This window comes from Microtus pennsylvanicus, chromosome 4 (assembly GCF_037038515.1).
Source record: "Microtus pennsylvanicus isolate mMicPen1 chromosome 4, mMicPen1.hap1, whole genome shotgun sequence".
Taxonomy (NCBI): domain Eukaryota; kingdom Metazoa; phylum Chordata; class Mammalia; order Rodentia; family Cricetidae; genus Microtus; species Microtus pennsylvanicus.
Window position 1 is genome coordinate 9,724,524 of NC_134582.1, and position 22,458 is coordinate 9,746,981.

At 47.1% G+C, this 22,458-nt stretch overlaps 1 protein-coding gene across 1 annotated transcript in view; it reads right to left on the reverse strand.

Annotated features, from left to right (window-relative positions):
* Pstpip2 (proline-serine-threonine phosphatase interacting protein 2) overlaps nt 1–20,315 on the reverse strand; it is a 67,994-nt gene extending 47,679 nt beyond the window's left edge. The window contains exon 1 of the mRNA XM_075968213.1: nt 20,074–20,315. Within this exon, the coding sequence (XP_075824328.1) occupies nt 20,074–20,106 (33 nt within the window). The 5' untranslated portion in view covers nt 20,107–20,315. The remainder of the gene's footprint in view (nt 1–20,073) is intronic.
* Nucleotides 20,316–22,458: the final 2,143 nt, after the last annotated feature.

A 22,458-nucleotide genomic window follows, 5' to 3' on the forward strand; every position in this document is an offset into this window, starting at 1 on the left:
GATGCTCAATCGTGCCACAAGGACATGTGCTCAACTATGTTCATAGCAGCTTTGTTTGTCATAGCCAGAACCTGGAAACAACCTAAATGCCCCTTGACTGAAGAATGGATAAGGAAAAACTGGTACATTTATACAATGCAGAATAAAAAACAAACAAACGACACCTTGAATTTTGCAGGAAAATGGATGGAGCTAGAAAACATTATTTTGAGTGAGGTAACCCAGACACAGAAAGACAGTTATCACATGAACTCATTCATAGGTGGTTTTTAAACATAAAGCAAATAAAACCAGCCTACAAACCACAATCCCAGAGAACTTAGACAACAACGCGGGCACTAAGAGAGATCTAATCTACATGGGAAGTAAAAAGTAGAAAAAGACAAGATCTCCTGGGTAAATTGGAAGCATGGGGACACTGGGGGAGAGTTGTAGGGAGAAGGCAGGGAGGGAAGCAGAGAAAAATGTAGAGCTCAATAAATATCAATAAAAAAAATTTTTTAATTAAAAAAAAATAAAAAGAAACCCTGTCTCAAAAAGCCAAAGACCATCTGGAAACACACACCAGCAGCAGCCCAGCTCGCGGACTGGATTCCAAGAGCAGAACTGGACACGATAGGAGAAAGCACACGGCTCATTACTACGCGCCAATCAGCTTACAGATGGTGAGCGCCTGGCTCCCTGTTCACGTAGCAGTCACAGGTCTTAGCAGATTGCATGTTCAGAAAATCAGCTAAGCTCCAAAGCTCAGAAAAGCATTTACAAATCCACCAGGAGAGAGAATCTAAGAATTGAATGGGAATGGCTTGACTCCTAAGGAACATTAAATCTGCTGGTATTGGTACTGACACAACAGACTGGGCTAGCCATGGTGGCTTCTGACTGTAATCCTAGCATTCAGGAGGCTAAAACAGGAGGATTGCCACAAGTCAGAGAGCAGCCTGGGCTATATAAGAGTAAAACTCTATCAAAAATGACTAACTTTTATTATATAATTTATTTTATGTTCATTGGTGGTTTGCCTGCTTGTATGTCTGTTGGGGGGTGTCAGAAGCCCTGGAACTGGAGAGACAGACAGGTGTGTGTGGCCATGTAAGTGCTGAGAATTGAACTCAGGTCCTCTGTGCTCTCAACCACTGAGCCGTCTCTCCAGACCCCTGACTAATTTTTGAATACATTAGTAAATACAACCTGAAGATCTGGCGATTACCCAACAAGAGCATGACATCACAGGGAAAACCTGTGGTGTGCCAATATTCTCTTCCTGGTCCATGGCATTCCCTGGAGAATCGACTAAATTTGGTCCCTACTCTTGTCCCATAAGTCTGAGGAGGCAGGCAAGCACAGAGAAGCATCTCCTCTCAAAACTAGAATGAAGTACCCATAGGTAGGACACAGGGAAAGAGAGAGACAGAGAGGGCAAATCTCAGCTGTCCAGACACCAAACCAAGAGGGCAAGTCAGATCAAACAATAAATGTGTTGCCACTACTACACCCAAAAGCAAATGCAGAGCAGGAGCCAGTGGAGGGGGAGCCAGTGGGAGAGGAGCCAGTGGGGGAGGGGCCGGTGGGGGAGGAGCTAATGGGAGAGAGGGCAGGCCGTGGAGGAGCCCATCAGAACCAAGGGTGACAATAGATACAAATGATTATTTGTATGACGACAACATCACAATGACACATACTACTGTGTATGCTAACTAGAAACTAGGTCATTTTTTTAAAGGTACCAGAAACCTAGTGTAGGAATCTAGAGTAGGTCTAAGCCAGGACAATGTCCAGAGTTGCTGTTCCAACTGCTATGTATCCCTTCTCACTGCAAGGTTAGAGCCCAGGCCACTTGTAACAGGTAAGCCATTTCTCTAGCCCCTTTTCTGGTTTTTTTTTTTCTTGAGGTTAAGACTCATGAAGTTCAGGTCGACCTCAAACTCACTATGTTGGAGAAGATAACCTTGAACTTCTGATCCTCCTCAGCCTCTTAACTCTGGAGACAAGCAACCGCACAGTGGAAGAAACATCTACCATGCCACGCAAGGCTGCTAACTGGAAAACCTTTGCCAACTCTGCTCTAAGAGACTTCAAGTTGACAGAAAATATTTCACGCTTATGAAAACGAACTTTGTCTTAAGGTAAAACCGGGTCCAAGTGTAATGATCTTCATTCCCCTTCTATCTTAGGGACTTTGCCCCTAGAATCAGCGGGGAAATTCCCTCATGGTCTGGAATTGTGGTGGCATAGGTGGATTTATAATCTTCCTCTGAACCAGAAATTAAACGGCACTATGTATCAATCAGTCAATCATCACAAAGTACAACTCATCAAAATATCTCATTTCCTGAACATTCTAGAATCAAAGGGTCTGTGTGATTTCCTATAGCCCTGTGGTCTTAATGTGCTACATCTTAGAGAGAAACCGCCTGCCGGGTGGTGGTGGCGCACGCCTTTAATCCCAGCACTCGGGAGGCAAAGGCAGGCAGATCTCTGTGAATTCGAGACCAGCCTGGTCTACAAGAGCTAGTTCGAGGACAGGCTCCAAAGCTACAGAGAAAAACCCAAGAGAGAGAGAGAGGTCGCATAACGAATTTCTACCTTTACAGTGGACTGAGGCCTAGGTTACAACTTGACCAAAGACAAGTTGGTTGTAATGGCACACGCCTCCCAGTGCTGGGAGGCTAAGGCAAAAAAATTGCTAACTCAAAACAAAACAAACAATTTGACCAAAGTCTTAATTTTTTAAATTTCACCTTTTTTAGGTATGCTCTTGTAAGCCCAGGCGAGCCTCAAACTCTGCACCGTTTCCCCGTGCATGCTTTCTGGTTTAGCTTTTGAGGTTTTTTGTTTTTTTGGTTGTTTTCTTTTTGAAACAGGGTCTCCTTTTGCCCCAAATTGCCCTCTAAGACCAAGTTAGTCTTTTTCCAAACCCCAAAAAACATATGGCCCTTGTTTCCACCTATTCCTATAACTCTGTACAAACTTGGCAGTATCTGGGCTGGAGAGACGATCCAGTGGTTCGGAGTACGTACTGCTCTTGCACAGGACGAGGTTCAGGTCCCAGTTTCCACACCAGTGGCTCACACCCCCTGGAACTCCAGCTGCAGGGGGAGCTGATGACTCTGGTCTCAGAGGGCACCTGCATTCACAGGGCACACTCCCACACACAGCACATAATTTAAAACAATAAAAATAAGTGTTTTTTAATTTACAATTTCTGTTGTCCTGGAGTGTTTCTGGTTAAGATTTAGTCTTAACATTTGGTCTTAACATTCACAGCTGGTGGTGGAGCCCTGGGCTTTGCACATGCTCAGTGAGAGTATCTACCACCGGGCTACATTCCCAGCCCTGGTTTATTTTTAGTTTCACAGTTGCCATTTTGCTGAGTTCATCTAAAACTCAGTGCACTTGGGGCTTTCCACACTCCAGGCCATAACCTCAGGAATAGGATGCTTTTATATATTCAAATTTCAGGCTTGGGCCTGTATCAAATGTTGGGGTTTTCAAAAGGAAGTTACAGGAAGTATTCTTTCACTACGCTTGCCAAAGTCCGCTGCCTTGTCTCCTCTAGCTCACTGGTTTCTTATCTGGATGGATCCAATAACAGCTCACGTGACCTCTAAGTACAGACAGCCCAAGCATCTAAATGTTAATTACATAAAAATGACAATAGCTGACCTCCACCTGCTGACTTGTTGACCCTAAATCGAAAGCTATTCTCACATAAATCTGCACACTTGCTCATAACAACTGCATTCATAATTACCAAAATTCTCAATAAGGAACATTGTACATCAGTACAATGAGGTGCCACTCAGAAACCAAGAGAAAAGCGTTATCAAGCCACAGAGATGAGAAGAATCCTCCCCTCCCCATACCTCCCACTTCCAGCCTGGGACGTGAAGCTCATCAACATGGAAGAATTTTACACAGCCCCTGCAGGATAAAGGAAGTCAATGTCTAGGTGGGTATGGCATGATTCCAATTATGTGATACTCTGGGAAAGGCAAAACTATAAATGAATCAATGCTAGGACAGATATTTATAGGTGGTAAAACTGTTGTGGCTGCTACAGCGGTAGAGATGTGGTCATTCAGTTGTCCAAACCCACAAAACACAGAAAGGGAAGTCTATGAACCACTACAGACCTTAGACAACAAAGCATATCTACATTACTTGAAACGCATGCGCCACACTAAAGTAAGATGCCAACAATGGTGAGGAGGACATGTGGGAAATCTTTTTTTTTTTAATTAAGTAACTAATCTTTTTTTTTTTAATAAAACTTCTGAACCGGTAGATCTATGGGTCAGTTTTGTTCTATTTTGTTAAAACAGAGTCCATTATGTAGTCTGCCTAGAGCTTTCTTGGTATACCAGGCTGGCTGCAAACTCACAGGAAGCCATGGCTTCTGCTGGAATTCAGGCTTGGGCAACTACACTCACCGAGTTCTATTAATCATTAAAATCTTCTGAAAATGTGGGCTGTGCATGGTGGTACATACCGAAAGTCTCAGTACTGGGTAACTGAAGCTACATAGAAGGTTTTATGCCAGCCTGGGCTACAGGAAACTAAAGTAATTACTAATTAAATTGTTAGAAATGACCTAACGGCATGCTGCAGCTTTCTAGGAATGACTAGAAGCAAGGCTTTAGTGACTTGATCATTTTCGCAAATTAGACTTTCTGAAATGGGTGGGCCACACTTGGGCTACTTCCTGTGAAAGGACCCGCCGCTTCCAGCCCCCCATACTCCCACCCCATCCTCAGCCTTCACGGGGCTGCTCGGCTTCACCCTTCACCTCTCCAACTCCTGTCACCTTCCCTGAGATCAGACTGTCACCCACACAGATCAGTAAGTCTCCAAACCGGCTACTCATTGTGGCAGGCTGAAGGAGCACCCACCCTGAAAAAGAAGTGTTAATCTCCAGAATCACTTAATAATTAAACAGGTGAAGTGGAATTTGCAATTATGATTAAATTGAGGACTTTGAGATGGGAGATTATTCTAAATTATCCTGGTGGACCAACGTAATTGCAGGGCTCCTCAAGAATAGGGTGGCCGGGCGATGGTGGTGCACGCCTTTAATCCCAGCACTCGGGAGGCAAAGGCAGGAGGATTTCTGTGAGTTCGAGACCAGCCTGGTCTACAGAGCTAGTTCCAGGACAGGCTCCAAAGCCACAGAGAAACCCTGTCTTGGAAAAAAAAAAAGAATAGGGTGATGTGGTTGCTGGGGGTTTGGTGGTGTTTTTCTGTTTGCTTTGTGTTTTTTCAGTCAGTGTCTCACACTGTAACCAGACCTCAAACTCAAAGTAATCCTACTGCCTCAACCTTCCATATGCCAGGATTAGAGGCAGGATCTACCGTGCATGAATCTGTTTTTGAAAATGAAAGTCATGGGCTAGAGAGGGTCTGAGTTCACCATAGTGAACCCACCCAGGGAAGCTGGGTTTGCCTGTGACCCTAAGACTGGGGGCTGAAATAGGATGGTCCTGAGGCTCGGTGGCCAGTCAGTCCAGCCAGTGAGTGAAATCCATCATGTTCAGTGAGAAACAGAGACACTCAAACAAATGAACACACACACACACACACACACACACACACACACACACACACACGGAGGCTGCTTGTTCATTTCCCGGCTGCCCAGACTTCCGAAATAACCACACAGAATTAATTAAATCACTGCTTGACCAATTACTTAAGCATATTGCTAGCTAGCTCTTACATCTAGAATTAACTCATCTCCATTATTTTATATTTTACCACGACACTCGTGGCCTACCAGAAAGGTTTCAGCATGTCTGACTCTGGTGACGGCTGCATGGCTTCTTTCCTGACTCTGGCTTCCTTCTCCCAGCATTCAGTTTAGTTTTCCCCACCTAGCTCTGTTCTACCCTATCAGGCCAAACCAGTTTCTTTCTTTCTTTTTTTTTAAAGATTTATTTATTTATTTATTTATTATGTATACAACTTTCTGCCTCCGTGTATACCCACATGCCAGAGGAGGGCGCCAGATCTCATTACAGATGGTTTGGAGCCACCATGTGGTTGCTGGGAATTGAACTCAGAACCTCTGGAAGAGCAGACAGTGCTCTTAACCACTGAGCCATCTCTCCAGCCCCAAACCAGTTTCTTTATTAACCAATGGTATCTACAACAAACAGAGGGGAATCACACATGGCACATGGTGATTTTACACATACATATATAAAATACATATATATAATTTTATATTTTATACATACATATAAAGTATATATATATATATATATACATATATAATGGTGTAGTGTGACTGAGGATAATACCTATGGCAGCCACACCAGTACACACCAACATATGTACTGACAGACACTCATACACCATACATACATGCCCACAAATTAATTAGTCAATTTTTAGAATGAAAATGAAAGTGGCCCATGAGCCAATTCCTGAAAGTAGACTCTAGAGTCTAGGGCAGTGGTTCTCAACCTTCCTAGTGCCATGACCCTTTAATACAGTTCCCCATGTTGTGGTGACCCCAACCAGAAAATTACTTTTGTTGCTACTTCATAACTAGAACTTTGCTCCTGTTATGAACAATGATGTAAATATCTAAAATGCAACCCGTGAGAATCACGACCTACAAGTTGAGAACTGCTGGTCTAGAGCCAGGCAAAGGTTCTGACTAAATCATGGCTCCTCCCCTCCAGTCTTCTCCCGCAAATATACGCCCATTTTAGACCAGGGAGATGTATGGACTGTCAGAGGGGCGGGAAACACATGTCAAGAGCACAGCCTAGCATTTATGAGTCCCTAAGCTTGAGCCCCTTGACCCTTAGTGAAAAGAAGAAGAGGGAGTAGAAGGGAGGAGAGGAAGATGTGGGGGGACCGCAAGGTAAGTTTGTGTGTTTTAGGGCAGTCTCTGCTAAATCGTTAAAGTAGTGATAGGAAAAAATACAATAGATATATATATAATGTATATATATATAATATATATTCTATATATTTCCCTCATTGCGCTCACCAAATCCTTAGTTATATTTATTTAGCTACTAGGTGTCTTACACACTAGGATAAAAGCTCCCAAAATCTGGTGTCACGTGCAGCACAAAAGAGGTCCTCTCAACAGATAGATACTTAGTAAAGGAAGAACTTTGACCCCCATCTTGACAAGCATCATTCAAATGCTACAACACAAACACAGAGCCTCTTCGAGTTTGTGCTACAAGCCCAAGATGAAGCACAGTAACATCGCCATACGGAGCCAAAGCCCGGAGCCAAAGCCCAGGATGAACCAGCAGTGACATCACCATACAGAGCCAAAGCCCAAGATGAACCAGCAGTGGCATCACCATACAGAGCCAAAGTCTGTGCTGCCCAGCACTCCGGGACTGCGCAATCAGTGACACGGCAGAAGTACAGAGATCCAGCCCACATGGTGGCACATACCTGCAATCCTAGGGCAGAAATATCTGAAATTCAAGTTATCACTGGCTACATAGGGAGTTGGGGGCTAGCCTGAGCTACAGGAAACCCTGTCTCAAAAAACACAAAGGAGTCCGGCACCTCCCAGACTGGAATGAATACCTAGAATGAATGTTGTAGGTGAAAAACCAGGGATAGAGCAGATTATTTTGTTTAGAAAATTTGAAATTTAGAGTCTATCATGTAGAGCATAGGGTATGCAGGGGTAGGGGTGAGGGGAGAGGAAATAAAGCATAGGATATGCAAGAGTAGGGGTGAGGGGAGAGGAAATAAAGCATAGGATATACAAGGGTAGGGGTGAGGGGAGAGGAAATAAAGCATAGGGTATGCAAGAGAGGGGTGAGGGGAGGTGAGGGAAAGAGGACACAGTTTGGATCGCATTCAGCAAGGCAGTTTTGAATAAGAAGTCCTTGGAGAGCAAGCATCCCCTGGGTGCGGAGCACCAGACAAATGGCTCTTTATGACTCTTTTGCTCTTTTTATGATGGTTGGCAAGGGTGCAGGCAATTCTGGGTCCTCCGCCATCAGCTGGACACCTTGTCGTGGTTTTGTATTTTCTTTTTTTTTTTTTTTTTTTGATATGACAAGGCTTTGCTGTGTAGCTCAGGTTGGCTGTCAACCCAAGCCGTCCTGCCTCAGATGTAATTACAGGCATGTGCCACCAATCCACAATCCAGCTACACTGAACTGCTTAACCCAGATGATTCTAAGCTTTCTGTCGAGAGAAATAATGCTGAAATGTACATACTAACACATACAGCCAAATCCCTTCCGAAACACGCCCAACAGTTTCCCTGCCCCTGTAAGGACCAACACCTTCTCCCACAGGAAGCCAGGGTGGTGAGGCTTTTCCTAATCTGCTGAATTTGAGAAGCGAAGAATTACAGTCTTCACTTATCAGTTCCTGGTCGGGGTGAACTGTTGTGGATCTTTTGTTTTTCAAAATAGGGGTTCTCTCTATAGCCCTAGCTGTCCCGGAACTCATTCTGTAGACCAGGTTGGCCTCAAACTCACAGATCCACCTGCCTTTGCCTCCTGAGTACTGGGATTAAAGGCGTGTACCACCACTGCCCAGTGGGGGTCTTTTGCAAAGAATTTGGTTATATATTGACTTCCTTTGTTACTGGTGTTGGAAGGTGGTACCCTGTGCCACAGACTATGCAGAGCTCAGAGGACAACCCCCGGGAGTCAGTTCTCTCCTTCTGCCACATGGGTCCTGCAGACTAAAACTCAGGCCATAGGGCTTGGCAGCAAGCGCCTTGTTTGCTTCTCCTGAGGCAGGGTTTGGATTCACTGTGTAGCCCAAGTTGCTCTGAACTCACAGAGATCCTTCTTCCTCATCCTCTGGAGTGCAGGGGTTGTGGCATAAACCACCACTATTTTAGTTTTAATTTGAATTTTTAAATTTGAATTTTATGAGTGAGGTAAAACATTTTTTCCCTGCTCTTAGAATTCACTTTCGTTCTCTTTTGAGAATTAGGGCAATCACTCTTAAGTCAGGATAAGGAAATAGGTGGGGAGAGCAAATGAGCTTCTGCTCCAAGGAGACACCCAGCATCCTCACGCCACATCTGTCTGTCCCTCAAGGACCCCACTGGGCTTTATTTAGGTGAGCTTCTACTTGCCCAGCTTCTAGAGCCGTCCCATGCACAGGCACCACCTCTGCTTTCTCTCAGACAAGTGACCCTGATTGGTGGAGGCAAGTGCCACTCAGACATTGCCGCTGCTGTTGCTTTAATTTTGGTATTTTTTCATCATGTGCTACTTACTTCCCACCATGTTAAAGAATTACATATAATGTCTACTGAAGGGCTTTTTGCACCCGTTGAACTTTCAACCAATCCCAGTTCCTCTCACCCTCGTCCGAGTCTCACCCTTACCCCCCTATTCAAAAGACTTGTCTTTCCACTGGGCTTCCTAGAAGAGCAGATCACTGAATAACATCAAGCCACACATGACAGACTCTAGGGCAATCTGGCTACAACATCTGCTGTGCCATTGATCTCAGGGTTCATTCGGCTGATCTGACTGACTAGGTGACCTCCCCCTTCATCCGTCACCACTCTGTGTGCCTCTCCTAAAGACTCACAGCCAGGGGAAGAGGACTACCTTCCCCATAGAGGAGAACCGCTTTCAGTCAAGGACATCAAACATAAAACATAAAACATTGGGTTACTCAAAAGATTTGCTTTATAACATGCTAATATTTTTGTAGCAGTCCTAGAAATCCTGGAACGCCACCTGTAGACCAGGCTGGCCTTGAACTCAGAGATTCACCTGCCTCCATTTTATGTTGGCATTACCAACATTACGATTTTGAGCTCCAAAGAGATTTTAACTAAACAGAGTAGTGCCTCCAGAGGGAACACTGGACCAAGGGATGATTCATATGCAAGGCCAAGCAGAGGGAGAAAGCCTGAGATTCCAGCTTTGCTCAGAATGGTGTGCCACTTCAGATGTGAATTACCTGCTACTGGAATTTTCCATTTAATATACTTCAGCTATAACTCACCATAAGTAACTCAAAACTCAAAAAGAGAAACTGTGGCTAAAGAAGGATTCTGTAGTGTTCAATAAATACAAGAGAGGAAACTGTTGCCGTGGTGTTTTGACTTGTATTTGTTGCTCAGCAACACCAACCTGGGTTCATTCATGAGCTGCTGGACGAAGTACTACAAGCATAACCACATAGGAATATGGGTCCATGCTTAGCCCCGCAATGGCCATTTGGGAACTAGTGATGGTAGAGACAACAGGATTGTTATCTGGGCACTGCTGTATGAAATTCCCTGGTTCTCAGCGGAGACTAAACATATCTATCTATTCAGAAGGTGAGGCGTCACTGGCTGCTGTTCAGTTTCTTAATGGAGTTGACTCAAGCAAACATGACTGACCTGTGGCCTAGGGCTCCATGTGTCCCAAAAAAGCTATGAACTCAGCCCAACACATTACAATATCATCTTGCAATGTCAAAAGGATGGAAGATTGGCACAGCAGTTAGAGGTTCAAGTGGGAAAAGGGTGAAATTATCACTGTGGAGAGAGAGATCTTATTGAACGACACAGCAACAGGGCTAGACGGGCTGTCTATCATGTGTTTTCAGAATTAGACACCAAAAACCTTATGCATCTTAACATTATCTTTTATAGAAAGCTCTGGAAATTACACACTGTCAAACAGGAAGAGGATGGTACCTTGTGTTTTAAATAGTTATTAGGAGCTGGGGATGTAGCTCAGTACCAGTTATTGAGAGACAAAGTTATGGTATTTTAACTCAAGTATGAAACACTAAAAAGTGTACACAATGATCACAGTACATGGACGTACCTTACTGAGCGGGACACGTAGGTTGTCGTGACAACAGGTGACACAGCTAGCGGAAACAATTCGTTATCTGACAAGTGACCCAAAGACACTGTGGTATGGATGGTGGAAGGTGATGTGCTCAGAGAGGCAGTAGTTGCGATGAGAGGCCACCGGAAGAATTTATACCAAGAATGGCATGACTCAATTTACATTTTAAGAGTTCTCTGAATGACTTGGGATCTGGAAAACGGAAACTTCGAAGCAGAAGAACATAGAATGTTTGCCTGGGATGGCAGCTGAGCAGCAGCAGGCTTGAGAAAGAACGAGCAGAGGTGGGAAAAAGGACCAAGGGTTCCTGGGGAAGGTAGGTCTCCACAGAAAGATGTGAGGAGGAAGGGTTCTGTGTGTTTGTTTTGGAACACAGTCTCACTATGCACCCCAAGCTGGCCAGGAACTCAAGAACCTGAACCTCAACTTCCCAAGTATTGGGGTTACAGTTGCATGTACCACACCTGACTGGGAAAGTACCCCATACGCTGGAGCATTTGAAAGGGAAACGGGGGAGTAGGGCTCCAGACAAAGAAGGAAATAAGGTAAACAAGGAAAAAATGACAATGATGCTATCCAGGAAAACCAAGAACAAAGAAGTGGTCACAGTTTATACGCAGCTCTGAGTAAATAATCCTCTTGTGGTCTAAGAGTGTGGGCAGTGACAGTGGTTTTTTTTTTTTCCTCTCTTTCTTCCTTATGGAAACAGTGTGGTCCTGGCTGACCTCGAACTCACAGAGAACCATCTGCCTCTGCCTCCTGAGTGCCAGAAATATATATGTGAAGAAATGGTATTTAACAACAAAGACTCTAAGTGAAGAAAATATTATATGTTAATTATTTATAACATGGAAACTTCTGTAACTTTGAATTCTTTTTCTAAATAAAAAGTTAAAAGTAGTGTCATGATTTTATAGGGAAGTGGGAATGGCGGCATAAGAGTGCTAAGGCCTCTGTTATAGCCGTCATCGGTAGACAGTGCCCTGAGTGGGTTCATCAAGAAAGGGTAAGCAGGGGCCAGAGCAGAGGTTTTCAACCTGTGGGTCTCAACCCCACAGGGATTGCATGTCAGATATCCTGCATATCCGATATTTTCATTACAATTTGTAACAGTAGCAAAGTTACAATTTTGAAGAAGCAATGAAAAAATTTGTGGTTGGGGGTCACCACAACATGAGGAACTGTGTTAAACAGTAGCAGCATTGGGAAGATTGAGAACCGCTGAGCTCCAGAGGCGGTTCAGTGGCTAAGAGCACTGGCTGCTCTCCTGCAGGACCAGGGTTCAGCTCCCAGGACTCACATTGCAGCTGACAACCCCTAACTCCAGTTCCCGGATCCTACACTCTCTTCTGGCCTCCTCAAGCACTGTAGACACAGTATGTACACACATGCATGCAAGCAAAACACCCATACACATCAACTAAAACTGAAAATGCCATCTGGACACAGCGGTGCACTTCCATAGACCCAGCTTCTCAGGGGGGCGATGCCAAGAGTTTGAGATCAGCCTGGACAACACAGCAGGATTCCACGTGAAGGAGGGGAGGTGCCAGTAACTACGGAGAGAAAGAGCTAAGATTTTCAGTAAAGCCTATGGGGTTAGATTGGGCACACAGGAGAAAAACATTATTTCTTTCTTAAGTCATAAGAAAGTACTTAGATTTTTTTTCAAAGCATGTCCTTTTGTTACTATACTTTTTTTAAAAAAAGTATTTGCCTTGATCAGGCAAAACCCTCTATCTTTCTAAGTATCCCCAATTTTGTCATGGATTTCTTGTTTGTTTTTTTTTTCCTCCTGAAAGGTAGGTCCCATATCATTCTTACTAAATTTTTTAAATAAAATAAGAATTTTTTTTTGTTTATTTGTTGTTTTTGGTTTTGGTTTTTCAAGATAGGGTTTTTTTCTCTGAGTTCCAGGGGTCTCAACAGCCTCTTCTGACCTCTGAGGGTACCAAACATGCCCATGGTACATATATATATATATATATATATATATATATATATATATATATATATATATATACATTCAGGCAAAACATAAAAAGTTTTTTAAAAAAATCTAAATTTTTTTTTCATTTTTCTTTTTAATTAGAGCTGTGTGTTACAGCACATGGCAAGCCAAGGCAAGATTGCAAGTTTGAGACTCTAGCAGCTCAAAAAAAAAAAAAAATAGAGAAACATCCTAAATGTAGTGCAAAATATCACATGGAGTCAATATGCAGCAGCTGGTATAGGAGAAGGAAGGCAAGGCAAACTCCACAGACTCCAAAGCACACAGTATTGAGAAGAGCCTTGAGCATGCCCAGCACTGCACCGGGGTGGGGGCCACTCTAGGGCCAAAGGTTTGGACGAGGAACAGCTGTGGGCTGATAGCTGGGTAATGAGCTAATTAGGAAGGGACCCAAACTTCCTCTGGACAATCTCCAGGTAGAGTGAGGGGTCCCACCCAAGGCAGGAGTAGGGTGCTGATCGTGACTGGGAGGCTATTCCAGACCCAGAAAATCTGCCCTTCAGGCACGAGTGGGACCTCATGCTCAAATGAGGCTCCTGGAAACCCCCTCGGGTGAGAGGATGTGATTCTCTCTGTCTCTTCTGGAACTGGTTCTAGAGTCGCCTGTGCATGCCCACAGCAGAAAGGCACTTTTGTCTGAGCACACCCTCATCTGAAGAGTGCCATCTCGCATCTGTGCTGAAGCTCTGGAAACCACGTCACTGACAATTGTCTCCTTCTGGAGTGGAACCATCAAAGTTAACCAAGATAAATCGCACAGCACTGCCTACCCAACTGCCCCCCCACCGCGTCATGAGTCCCCTAGAGACCACTAGGCTCTCTTAGCAAAAGCTAAGAGCCTTTATTGCAAGCTCGAGTTTGGGCTCTCTGTCCCTCCTACACAGTGGTTGGATTAGGGAGAGCAGCACTGAGCTCAGTTATGGCAGGGAGAAGTAAAGGACAGGGCGGTAGGGGAATTCCGGATTCAGATGAGGGTTGCACTCCTGACTGGACAGGAGTGGGGTGGCTGGAGTCTTGTCAAACAAAGACTGGTACTGGTATTGCTGCAAGGAAACTGACAACCTATATATAAGATATTCTTAATGTTCTGGAGCATCTAGTACTTGTTTGTCCTAATTCTGATTGGTCCCCTGCAGGGTACAGTCTGTGGCTTTTCCTGGTTGTTGTAAAGGTGAGGCCTAGTCCCAGGAGTGCTAGTCTGCAGCCTGTCATGGCTGCACTGATGTTAAGTTAGGCCTCTTCAGCCATGAGAAGTGATACAAGCTGAAGAATGTGCACAGATAAGAAGGCAAACCTCATCAGGGCTGATCCCATAGATTTCTAATGTGCCTCTTGGATCTCATTCTGCAGCCCAAGATGGCCTGGAATTCATGACACAGCCTGTTAAACCTTCAACTTATGAAAGGAATCCCCCTGCCTCGGCCTCCTAGCCACTGAGATAATAGGCATGAGCCACCATGGCTGAGTTCTTGTTTTCGAAACTACTAACAATGAGGCTGAAGAGGTGGCTCCGATTTTAAGAGCAATTGCTGCTTTTACAGACGACCCAGGTTCAGTTCCCAGCCCTCATACCACCCATAATTCCAGTTCCAGAGGCTCCAAGGACCTCTTCTGCCCTGCTGGAAAGTGTATACACATGGTGCTTATACATGCAGGGAGAACACTCATACACATAAACCTTCAAATACACTTCTTGAATACTGATTACTTCCTTGGAAAGCAGACCTACCAAAAGATTCCCTTATGTATTTTTCTGTTTATTTTTTATTTATTTGTCTGGGGTGGGGGGCATGCAGGAATCAGGGTGCCACAGTATACATGTGGAAACCAGAGGAGAACTTGTAAGCTGCCATGTAAGTGCTGGGAATTGAACCTGGGTCCTCTGGAAGACCAGCCAGTGTTGTGTTGTTATTTTGTTTTGTTTTGTTCTTAACTGCTGAGCCATCTCTCCAATCCACAGAAGACAACTTGTTGGACTTGGTTTTCTCCTCCCACTGTGTGGGTTCCAGGGATCAAACTCGGGTTGTCAGGCTTGACGGCAACTGCCTTTACCCACTGAACCATCTCACTAGCTCAAAAGGTTCCTTTAAATAAATGTTTCATAGGACATTTGAATAAAATGAGTGTGTCGGCTAAATTTTCAGGACCGGCACTGAATTTGATCATGAGTCTCTCAGCTTCAGCCTGTTCCTCTCTGAAGCCCGCCATGGCTACTTCCTGGTTGTCTCCTTGGTCCCTGCCTTTCCCTGTCCCCTTCCTCCTTCTTAAATCAGGCATCCAGCAAATGCTGTCACTGCCGCTCTTCTTCCTCCTCCTCCTCTTCTTTTTGTTTTTTTTTTTTCAAAACAGGGTTTCTCTATGTAGCCCTGGCTGCTCTATAACTAGCTCTGAGGGACCAGGCTGGCCTCAGATTTACAGAGATCCCCCTGCCTCTGCCTCCCGAGTGCTGGGATTAAAGGTGTGAGGTTCCATGCCTGGTTACTGTCTCTTTTGTTTAACTTTAATTTTTTTTTATTTTAAAACAAGCATGCCACACAGCATATGTGTGAAGGTCAGAGGTCAACTTGTGGGCGTTGGTTCTGTTCTTCCATCATGTGGGCCCAGGGGATTGGATTCAGCTCCCTGGACTTCACTGCATGTGCTTTACCCACTGAGCCATCTGTGCCAATATTAACAACAGCTAACAATTACAAGGTACAAGTCACTGCGCTCAACTCTATAATTTAATCTCACAAGGCTCTCGTGGAAGAGACCGGCATTATTTCCACTATTATATACAGAAAAAAAGGCAAAAACAGAAGCTTTGGGACTTAAGCAACCTGCACAAAGTCACCAAGCCGGTGACACAAGTTAGCGTCAGAGGCCCTGCTGACAGCCTTGGATGTCGTGCTTCTCCATGCACTGTCCCAGGTCACCCTCTCCCAAGGAACAGAGGGGTCTCTGCCAGCTGGTCGCTGTTGACCAGCAAACACTAGAGGACTTGCTGACAGGTTTGCAATGTCCAAAATGTTAGAATACTCCCAAACTCTGATAGCTGACACCCTGTCCTCTCGCCTGGAAAACACTCCTCTGACAGGACGTCCTCAATACTCACCAACCTAGCCTGGAGCTGCGGGGCGAGCCTGGAGCTGCGGGGCGAGCCTGGAGCTGCGGGGCGAGCCTGGAGCTGCGGGGCGAGCCTGGAGCTGCGGGGCGAGCCCGGAGCTGCGAGGCGAGCCTGGAGCTGCGGGGCGAGCCTGGAGCTGTGGGGTACGTGCGGGGTGAGCCTGGAGCTGTGGGGCAAACCTGGAGGTGTGGGTGAGCCTGGAGTTGTGGGGCGAGCCTGGAGCTGCGGGGTGAGCCTGGAGCTGTGGGGTGAGCCTGGAGCTGTGGGGCAAACCTAGAGGTGTGGGTGAGCCTGGAGTTGTGGGGTGAGCCTGGAGCTGTGGGGTGGACCTGGAGCTGTGGGGTGAGCCTGGAGCTGTGGGGTGAGCCTGGAGCTGTGGGGTGGACCTGGAGCTGCTGGGTGAGCCTGGAGCTGTGGGGTGAGTCTGGAGCTGCGGGGTGAGCCTGGAGCTGCGGGGTGAGCCTGGAAATGAAGGGCGATCCTGAAGCTGCTGGGTGAGCCTGGAGCTGCTGGGTGAGCCTGGAGCTGCTGGGTGAGCCTGGAGCTGTGGGGTGAGCCTGGAGCTGTGGGACAAGCTTGGAACTGCCGGGCAAACCTGAAGTTGCAGGGTGAGCTTGGACTTTCCAAGAGAGGCCTGGGGCAGAGAGAGCTTTGTACTCAGGCCTCTACAGGTGTAACACCTGACTAAATATTGTTCATTGTCACTTCTCCTCCACAAACCAGTTCCTCCTGCTGACTTCCTCCTTCAGGACACCCCCCCATCTCATTCTCCAGTTCCCCTTCCACAAAAGCTCTAGGCCCCTCTCCTTGCTTCAGCTGCTGACCCGCAGCTGACTAACCTAGCCTATGACTTTAATTTTATCTATCTCTGTGGTTTCTATATCTGCCTCCCTTCCCAGTCCATGACCTCCACCCTGGAACAGACTTCTCAATTCAGTTTCCTTGGCACCAGATAACTACTCTTCATTCCCAGGACCCTCCCTCCCCTATATTCCTGACAGAGTCCGGCTGAATAGCCCAGTTTAGCCTTGAACTTTCAATCCTCCTGCCTCAAACTCCTCGAATTACAGACGCGAGCTGCCACAGTCAGCCCTCCCCTATATATTCCTGAGGTCAAACACCTACAGCCCGGGGGCTGGAGAGATGGCTCAGAGGTTAAGAGCATTGTCTGCTCTTCCAAAGGTCCTGAGTTCAATTCCCAGCAACTACATGGTGGCTCACAACCATCTGTAATGGAGTCTGGTGCCCTTTTCTGGCCTGCAGGCATACACACAGACAGAATACTGTATACATAATAAATAAATATTTTTTAGAAAAAACACCTACAGCCAAAACCTTCCCTCTCAACAACAACAACAACAACAACAAAAAGGCCAGGCAGTACTGATACACGCCTTTAATCCCAGCACTTGGGAGGCAGTCAGATCTTTATGAGCTTGAGATCAGCCTGGTCTACAGAACTAGTTCCAGGACAGCCAGGGCTACACAGAGAAACCAATCTTGAAAAACCAAAAGAAAAAAAAAAGGTACCTTCCCTTTCTACCTCCCTCCCTCAGGAGATGTCTATTGCTCCAGCAAAGCTGGTGACAGACTGAACCCCAGCAAATGCCACACCTGCCAGAGGACACTTCATTTTCAGTCTACGAGCACTGGTGTTTCGCCTGCATGCTTATCTGTGTAAGCCGTCAGATGCCCTGGAACTGGAGTTACAGACAGCTCTGAGATGCCATGTGGGTCCTGGGAATTGAACCCGGGCCCCTAGAAGAGCAGCCCAGTGCTCCTAACTGCTGAGCCATCTCTCCTAGAGAGCACTTTATAGAGAGCAAATATTAAACCCAGGGAGTCAGTGCCTGCTTATGTTTTCAAACTTCTCTGCCTCATCCAGTCACAAGTGTCTCGTCCATGAAACACGGTCACTGTTCCAACATCAACTCGGTCAAGTCTTTGTCCCTGTTCCCTAAAAAGCATGACTCCTTGGCAAGTGGCCTTTCTCCTAACAGCTCCCTCTGTGCCCTTTCTCCCAGGTCCTGATGCCCCGCGAGTCCCATGTGCCTCAACTGAGGTATACACAATGCAAGCATGCAAGTCCCACCTGCCTCAACTGAGGTATACACAATGCAAGCATGCAAGTCCCATCTGCCTCAACTGAGGTATACACAATGCAAGCATGCAAGTCCCATGTGCCTCAACTGAGGTATACACAATGCAAGCATGCAAGTCCCACCTGCCTCAACTGAGGTATACACAATGCAAGCATGCAAGCTGATGTTGAGGATTTCACTGACGGTCAGATCTTGTCTACCTGCCAAGAACTCCTGACCCGCTGCAGGAGAAAGGAAGACTCTCACGAACACGGTGGCCTGACATGTCCCACATGCACTGGAGGGACTGGCTCACTCTCAGTGCCACGCCCCTGGAGACACGTGGGGGAGCAGTTAGTTCATGCAGAGCTCTGGGCCACTATTCATCAGCTCTAGGGCCTTGAGAATGTTGCTTCAACTTGTCACTCAGTTTCCTCATCAGCAAAATACCACGGTGAGTCAGTTCCCTCCAAGGGTAACTGGGAGGTTTAGCATTTAAAGAATCTAATAATCCGCACAGGAAACAATACAGTCATTTTCATTATTTGAATCAAACAACTGCAGGAACTAGAGATACCTTGGCAAAGTGTTACTGGGACCGCAGGTAGCTTTTTTTTTAAATATTCATTTATTCATTTATTATGTATACAACATTCTGCCTCCATGTATGCCTGCATGTCAGAAGAGAGCGCCAGATCTCATTACAGATGGCTGTGAGCCACCATGTGGTTGCTGGGAATTGAACTCAGGACCTCTGGAAGAGCAGCCAGTGCTCTTAACCACTGAGCCATCTCTCCAGCCCCCCTCAGGTAGCTTTTGAAAGCAGACCAGAAACCCCACCCCCACACATACATCACCACCACCACCACCACCACTACCCCTAGACCTTCACCCAGGTCTCAACTCAGACTCCACTCTGCCCCTCTTCCTATCCATTCCTGTCAGGATGCCCATGGGACTGCTGGAGGCTGCCAAGGGCTTCAAAGGATGACGGCACAGCCTCCCGGGTGCTGGGATGGTAGGTGTCAGCCAACACCGTCCAGCTCTGGGTTTTTAGGTGACTTAGAAGAAAAGGAAAGAAACCATGGCTCTTACTGCTGGGTTCTGGGACTGGTGGAGAAGGGTCCTGGGTCCTTAACTGAACGCAAGCTAAGATATCCAGTGTCAAAGGGCAACAGCAATCTTTTTCCTGAACACTTTGACTAAAGCCTGCACCAGGGCCAGATGTGCTGCAGGCATCCCCGGGACTGTGCGAACACACCATCCGCGAAAGCCTCTGTACCTCAACTGTTGGTCAAAAAATAATCACTCTACTGTGAATGTATATAGGTCTGTCCTTTTCCCCACAGTATAAAAAGTCTGGAGATTCGCCAGGCTTCCTATGAGGACCAAGTAGAAGGTTGCTAACCCTTGTAACGCTAACCCAGCCCTTTGCCTTCCCGTCAGGGCCCCAAAAGGACCTCACAACCTCAAGCAAAAGGAACACGATAGGCTCTAACTGTAGTCGCTGGGGCCACAGCAGAAGAATGGTGTGGTAGGCAACTTTTAGCTTAAAGGAGGAACAGTCAGGGTCCTAGAAAAAGGTCTGGGTCAGCGTCTTACCCTGCCTTAAAACTACAACGGTGCTTCCTCCAAGGGGAAAATTGACCCTTGGAGGGTAGGTAGTTACAGGGTAACGGTATGAGAAAATGAAGCGGGAAGAAGACCTGGTACCTAGGAACTACCAGCTCTCACACGCGCGATGGCTTTCCGGGGGTGCTCTGGGGCCTGGGAGGGAAATCAGAAAACGGGACTGCCAGGCAGGGCAAAGCTCCAGCCGAGAACCCCAGCGTGATTGCTCACACGCCCATGTCCCGGTTCTCCCAGATCTGTGGGACTCGGCACCGCGGGGCCTGCCGGCTCCCTCCTTTCGGGCTTCAGTTTTCAAGCGTGAGAACCAGGGGTGATGTCAGATCCCAGGTGTTCTGGGGAGGGCGCGCTCCGGACTCAGCGCGGCCCGGGGAACAGATTCGCCGGGTAGAGGCGCACACCCTGAGCTCGCTCCCGTGTGCGCTCACTCACCCAGAAGTTTGCCTTGAACAGCGAGCCCGTCATGCCGGCGCCGAGGGCTGGACGCGGAGGACAGCGGGTGGCGGCGGAGGACAGCGGGTGGCGGCGGAGGACAGCGGGTGGCGGCGGAGGACAGCGGGTGGCGGCGGAGGACAGCGTGCCGAATCACGCCGGGAACTGCGACTGTCAGGGCCAAGGTCCGGGCGCGACTTCGGAGTTCCACTGTCGCTCCGGGAAGCCGCCCCGGGTCCTAAGCCACGCCCGATTGCGCTCGCCCCACGCCCCGCCCGCGCCACGCACCTGCAGAGGGCAGCCCGCCCTGGCCCTAGGGCGCGGCTGCTCAGGCAGCTCCGCCGGGGGCTGCCAGTCTGAACCCCGTCCTGTAGGACCCCTGAACGACTGTCAAAACCGGTCCTTCTCCCTCCGGAAGCCCACCCCGGGCTCTTCCCACCAGATTCTCTCGGTCTCCTATTTGCTTATGGTACCGATGCTATAACGAATGTAGAACACTCACCGCCCTAGTGACTTCAGGTTTTAGTCTAAAATGCCAAGAAAAATGCATTACCGATGTTTCCCGTCAACTCTACATCCTAACCTGAACTCAGTTAAGAACCCTTCTCCACCACCAGTCTCACCCATCAGTAAGAGCCGGGCTGCTTCCCTCGCCCGCCCGACAGACTCCAAGGAAAAAGGAGGCTCACACCTGTAAATCCAGTACTGAGGAAACAGACTGGAAAGTGTGCGTTTCAAATCCAGCCTGGGCTACAGTGTAAGGACACCTTGCCTCGTAAACAAGCCAAACAAATAGGCAAGTCAGACCCTTCCTTGTCAGGTAGTAGACAAAGTGCTTCTCCGTTTGTGTGCCTAGCCCCAAGACTGAAACTCAGAGAGGCTAAAAGAATTGCCCCAATTCACACTTATTTAGGGGATGAAGAGACCAAAGTTAGAAGTCTGTCCTTCATAGCAAGGGCAAAAGACTTGGCGCAATGTCCTCTTGGGGAGAGAGAATGGAGGTTAAAGCTACCAAGACTAAGGACATGAAGCCCATTATCCATCAGACCGAAACAAGAATTTGCCACTTCAACAGATTCTAGTTAGATCCAGGCACAGTACAGGGTAATTGTGGAGCACTTAGAAGAAGTTCACAGACTCTATCCCCAAGTCCCACCAGTAAGGTCCTCTGCAAGGACAGGGATGAGAGGGAGTGAGCCTCTAGCCCTGGTACTCCCCAAGGCCTTGCATCCATTTCTTTACCTGACTTCATTCACAACAATGAGGTTAGGGGCACTTGCTAAGAAGTTTTTTCCAGAGAACTTAATTCAATTCCCAGCATCCATTTGGCGGCTAATGACAATCCCTAACTCCAGATCCAGGAAATCTAACACCCAGTAACTTTTTGCTTGCAAAGGCATGCAGGTGGTGTACAGACATGCATCCAGGCAAAAGACTCATGCACATAAAATAGTAAGCTGAGATAGAGCCAAGACAGGGAAGCCTGGCTACACCTGCGAGGAGCAGCAGAGGCCAGGTGTGCATCAGGAGGTGTACATCCAGGTAAGCTGGACTGCAGGGGTGAGTGGACCACACATGGTACAGGGATACATCCCGGAGCTAGAGCACTGGAGACAGTACCAAGACTTGTCCTGGAAGTTTTTGACTTTTAATTTGGGTCTCCCTCTCTCTCTCTCTCCTCCTCCTCCCTTCTTCCCTCCCCCCTCTCTCCCTCTCCTTTCCTTTCTTCCTCTTTCTGCCTCCCCCCACGTCTCTCTCTCTCACTCTCTCTCCTCTGGGCATTGAACCCAGGGACCTGTCCTAGCATCAGGTTTTCTTGTTGCTCACTTGCTTGTTTTTGAGACACCGTCTTACTAAGATACCCATGATGGCCTTGAACTCACTCTGTAGCCCATGCAGGTCTTGAATTAGCAAGTCTTCTACCTCAGCTTCCAATGTTGCTGGAATTATAAGTATGTGCCACCATACCCACTGGAAAGCTTGGGACAAATATATTATATGCAATTCTCATTATCTATATTTTTATTTCTTTCCTGTTTTTTTTTTCCAAGGCAGAGTCTCACTATGTAGCTCTGGCTCTCCTAGGACACATTATGTCCACCAGGCTGACCTCCAACCCACAGGGACACACCTGCCTCTGCCTCACACGTGCTGGGACGAAAGGAGTGTGCTACTATGCCTGGCTTATATTTTAATTTGTAATGTATATTACTTTTAAGTCAGTTTCAAGTCTTTTTTATTAATTTATTTATTTATTAAAGATTTCTGCCTCCTCCTCGCCACCGCCTCCCATTTCCCTCCCCCTCCCCCGATCAAGTTCCCCTCCCACATCAGCCCGAAGAGCAATCAGGGTTCCCTGACGTGTGGGAAGTCCAAGGACCACCC